Here is a 4,771-nt window from a genome sequence, read left to right on the forward strand (position 1 = left end):
CGCGGAGCGGCTGGGCCCGTGAGCCATGGCCGCTGATCCTGCGCGTCCGGAGCCTGTGCTCCGCAACGGGAGAGGCCACAACAGTGAGAGGCCTGCGTACCACAAAAAAAAAAAAAAAAAAAAAAAAAAAGACAACACCATTTTGGTAAAATTAGGAATCGATAGTATTTTTAAAATAATACTTTTGAAAGGTAGTGGCCCCTTCCATTAAATTTGAAATAAAACATTAGGGTGGCCACTGAGTATTAAAAAGACAATTGATTAAGAAAATAAATTTCCTCACAATGTTTCAGTCACAGAACATATGCTCATATTAGCTATTAACTGTATTAAATTTTGGAAGGACGTATATAACAGGAAAGTACGCATATTTTAGGAGTCTGCAAAGGTGTGCTCTTCGAGGGACCAAGGGATCCTTCTTTCTAATGTTGTGCTGCCTTAATTCCCCAAAGTCACCATAAGACTGTGGTTGATTATCCCATGTATTGTTAAGTTGATGATTCCTTTCTACCTAACTTTTTTTAAGAAATAACTTCAAAATTACACAATTTTGTAAAACTAAAACAATGCAAGGGACATATACTCCTTATTCAGATTAATTTCCTCCCCATTTATTTTCTTACTCTTGCTCTCTCTTGCTCACTCTGTCTCTTCACAAATTTTTTTTTCCTTAACTATCTGAGGGTAAGTTACATACATGATGATTACATTTTTAACAGCTGGGTAAAGTGAGCAAGAATGTTACATTTTTGTTCAGTGTTGAAATATAAGCCAACTCATTCATCACTGTACTTACCATCTTCGGGAGCATGCTTGTATTCTTTGTCCTCCATCACTTCATAGTCAAACCCAAGAAGATCAATAGGGATGGTGTATTTCCTGGCATAGTTCTGCTGGGCACCAGTCAGGAAGGCTTGCGTGAAGAAGAAGCCAGAAAGCCAGAACACTGGAGGAGGACCAACCTCGTACCATTGCTGTGGTGTCAAAGCACAAGTGTCCTGACAACAGGGTCTTTCAACTTTGAATGCAACATGGCTTAATACAATTCGCCACAAACACTCCGCCTATTATCTTCTAGGTAAACTAATAAATAAGCTAACACTTTGAGGAATAAAAAGTCATACTATCAAAGTTTGAAAAATAAGCAGCGTATTCAGCATTCGTTCTGACTTCAATTTTGTATCCATTGCACCAGCTCATGCAATGATATGAATCATAATGTGCGTGAATGCAGATACAAATGTCTGTTTTATACATGCCCAGTGATTCCTTCAGAAAAGCTCCATAAAATGGTGAGTTTCTAATATACATTATCGCACACTACATCATGTTGCTTAATTGAATAAAAGAAGATCTCCCTACAAGGTCTGGTCAGACGGTAATGTTTTTTTCACTTTTTTTCCTCTCTGGTTATTAGTACCTGGTAGAATATTCCTTTAGAAGTTTTCCCTTCTACTTCACCAAAATACAGTAAATCTAACATATGAAGACATAATATTGTACAAGGAACTTCCAGAAGATACAGGGTAGTGAGAGCTTAAGATCTTTATAAATATCAAGATATCTGGATATTCTGTTCATATCACGTATTATAACAAGTAGTTGAGTTACTGACTCTAATAGTAAATTATAGAAGTCAGTCTGAAGAAATGAATTTGAAGAACTTTCCCCTATAAGAATCCAAGGTAGAGTCTTCACTTTTCAAGAACAGTCTTAATCCTTCAGTACCAAGTCTAGTATCAAAGAAGGCCTATATTATGGAAGGGGTGTTTTGTCATTTTATCCCCGGAGAAATTTCCTCACAGGCAATTTTCGATATATTATGTATAGTACCTAGGAAATTAATCAATACTTCTAAGAAATATAATTGTTAATAATAACATAGTTAAGCACAAATATTACCAGATAATTAGGAGGCAGGCTTCTGCCCACTCTACATTTCCAAGACAATTAGCCTTTGAGGTTATTACTGACTTGGGCTGAAACAGCAATCTAGTGATTTCATGACCTGGAGGGGTGCTGGACAAGGAAGAAATAATTCTCCTTACTAGTAGCTTGTCTGGCTTTCTAAGATGCTGTGCTGTAGGGATCTCTTTTAAAACTAAATATTTAATGGAAATAACATAGCCAGTCCTTTTCTCTCTTCAAATGTCCTTGGCTTGAATGTCTAACTTCACTGAACACAAACACCTGCTCCTAAAGAAGCTTTCAGAGATTCTACTTCCAATGTTAGTATTTTGACAATTCCCTGTAACAGTTACACAAACTATATGCAATATTGGGTAGTGGTCATTTGTGCCTGGGATGCGCAGAAAAACTAGAGAGTAATACTCATTATGTTAAGCATCCTGATGAAGAAAATGAAATCAGAAGAAACTTAATATATGAGCATTTGGATGAACTCACCTGCAAAAACTTTAGTCTTGCAAGGAAGTCATTCACATAGCTCCCAAGTGGTTTGAGGCTTGGGTATGATTTACCCATCCACATTCCTGGAATTTTGACATTCAGAATGCTACTAACCACTTCCTCAAGATCTGTAGACATCACTGCAAGCCCCTGAAACGCATGTAACCATTGTTTAACACAACTGTATTCTAGATTATGAATACTTTTATAATTGTATTTGTTTACAATTATGATTAGTTAAGGTTGAGCCATATAGCAAACAAAGAAAACGATATTTTCTTTTGCTCACAAGTTGTGGAGTCTTTGAATTATTCCTTAGAAAAATATTAACAATTGTAATCTAATCAAACTTTAGTGGAAAATTTCTTTTATTGAAATATAATTGACATACAACATTCGCTTTAGATGTATGACATAATGATTCAATATTTGTATATATTCTGAAGTGATCATCACAGTAAGTCTAGTTAACATCCATCACCATACACAGTTACAGCACTTTCAAATATACAATACACTATTATTAACTCTAGTCACCAAGCTGTACATTACATCTCCGTGACTTATTTATTTTGTAACTGAAACCTTTTGACCCCCTTTACTCATTTTTTCCACCCTGGAAGATCTCAACGCTTGGCTTCTCACTAGCTATTAAATCACAGCCTAACTTTGACGTAGTTTACTTGTCCATTAAATGGACAACTAATATATCTCTGTCCTGCTTTCTTAAAAGGATACTGATAAATATAAAATGAGGAAAATGATACAAAGTGCCTTGAAAGGTTAAGAAATCCTGGGATTGTAACTGTGAAGTCTAATTGATCTTATCCCATTTGAAATGTAAAATAGATCATTTCATTTCATTGCTTAAAACCCTCTGAAGGCTTCCCTTTACCTTTACACTTTAGAATAAAATTGAAGATCCTAAGAGATGGTAACACTTTGAGGCCCTTGAAAATTTTATTTGATCCTGCAATTGGGCCAGTTGCCATCATCATTTCTGTTTTCTTCATAGTTGACAATATAATTCCAACTAACATATGGAAAAGATTTTAGAGAAAATTTAATGGATTAAACACTCACATTTCATTTGCCTCCTTCCCCAAACCCTGAAACAACAGTGAAGGAATTTATTTGTTAGAAGCAAAGCCTAGGGACTTCCCTGGCCGTCCAGTGGTTAAGACTCCGCACTTCCACTGCAGGGGGCGCGGGTTCGATCCCTGGTCAGGGAACTGAGATCCCGCATGCCGCGTGGCGTGGCAAAAAAAAAAAAAAAACATAAAATTCATCATGTATAATAAGCAGCATTTTATACTTCCACTGCAGGGGGCGCGGGTTCGATCCCTGGTCAGGGAACTGAGATCCTGCATGCCACACGGCGTGGCTAAAAAAAAAAAAAAAAAGCCTACAAGTGTAGGAAAAATAGGCAAAGGCAAGGCAATATTGGGAGCTAGAAAGCATGTGGACTGTTGGTAGTTGACTTAGTAGGAGAAACTGGCAGATGGGAAAGTTAAGAATCGACTAGATATACACTAGGATACTCAAAATATCAATATTTGTAACTGATGGCCCTAGCTGAAAGGGAGGAGAGGAGGATGGTGCTAAATGAAGATTGTTGAAATCTGGCTTAAAAAATAGATTCCTGGGGCTTCCCTGGTGGCACAGTGGTTGAGAGTCCGTCTGCCGATGCAGGGGAACCGGGTTCGCGCCCCGGTCTGGGAGGATCCCGCATGCCGCGGAGCGGCTGGGCCCGTGAGCCATGGCCGCTGAGCCTGCGCGTCCGGAGCCTGTGCTCCGCAACGGGAGAGGCCGCAACAGAGGGAGGCCCCTTTCTGCAGTGGTCAGAGCAAACTTTAAAAATATAAAATAAAAAATAATAATAGGGCTTCCCTGGTGGCGCAGTGGTTGAGAGTCCGCCTGCCGATGCAAGGGACACGGGTTCGAGAGGAATGAAGTGAATTCATGTGTATTGGTTGCTGAGCTCCCTGAGGCCTGTTTCCCCTTTTATCTCCCAGAATGCAGAAAGCCAGGCCTTCATCTTCCAGGAAGGATACAGGGAGGACGAGGTTAAGGACAAACACAAGACACTGGATACTTCTTAGCCAAACAGCCCAGCCAGATTATACCACAGCCAGCCGGGCAGACTCCTCTCTCCATAATAACTCATATCCAACCACTCTTCTCCACCTCCACTGCTACAAGAAACCAACTCAGCTGGACTACTTCAATCACATAATTGGGTTCTGCCTGTGCTCTTGTTTCCCTACAACCCTTTCTGCAGTGGTCAAACTTTAAAAATATAAAATAAAAAATAATAATAGGGCTTCCCTGGTGGCACAGTGGTTGAGAGTCCGCCTGCCGA

The 4,771-nt window shown here is 39.2% G+C and overlaps 1 protein-coding gene across 1 annotated transcript in view; it reads right to left on the reverse strand.

Annotated features, from left to right (window-relative positions):
* DNAH7 (dynein axonemal heavy chain 7) overlaps positions 1–4,771 on the reverse strand; it is a 242,092-nt gene that overhangs the window by 10,470 nt on the left and 226,851 nt on the right. Inside the window, exons 61-62 of the mRNA XM_055089198.1 lie at positions 2,407–2,559; positions 797–974 (exon numbers count right to left, since the gene is read on the reverse strand). Coding sequence (XP_054945173.1) covers positions 797–974; positions 2,407–2,559 — 331 coding nt within the window. The remainder of the gene's footprint in view (positions 1–796; positions 975–2,406; positions 2,560–4,771) is intronic.

This window comes from Physeter macrocephalus, chromosome 2 (assembly GCF_002837175.3).
Source record: "Physeter macrocephalus isolate SW-GA chromosome 2, ASM283717v5, whole genome shotgun sequence".
NCBI classification, from domain to species: Eukaryota; Metazoa; Chordata; class Mammalia; order Artiodactyla; family Physeteridae; genus Physeter; species Physeter macrocephalus.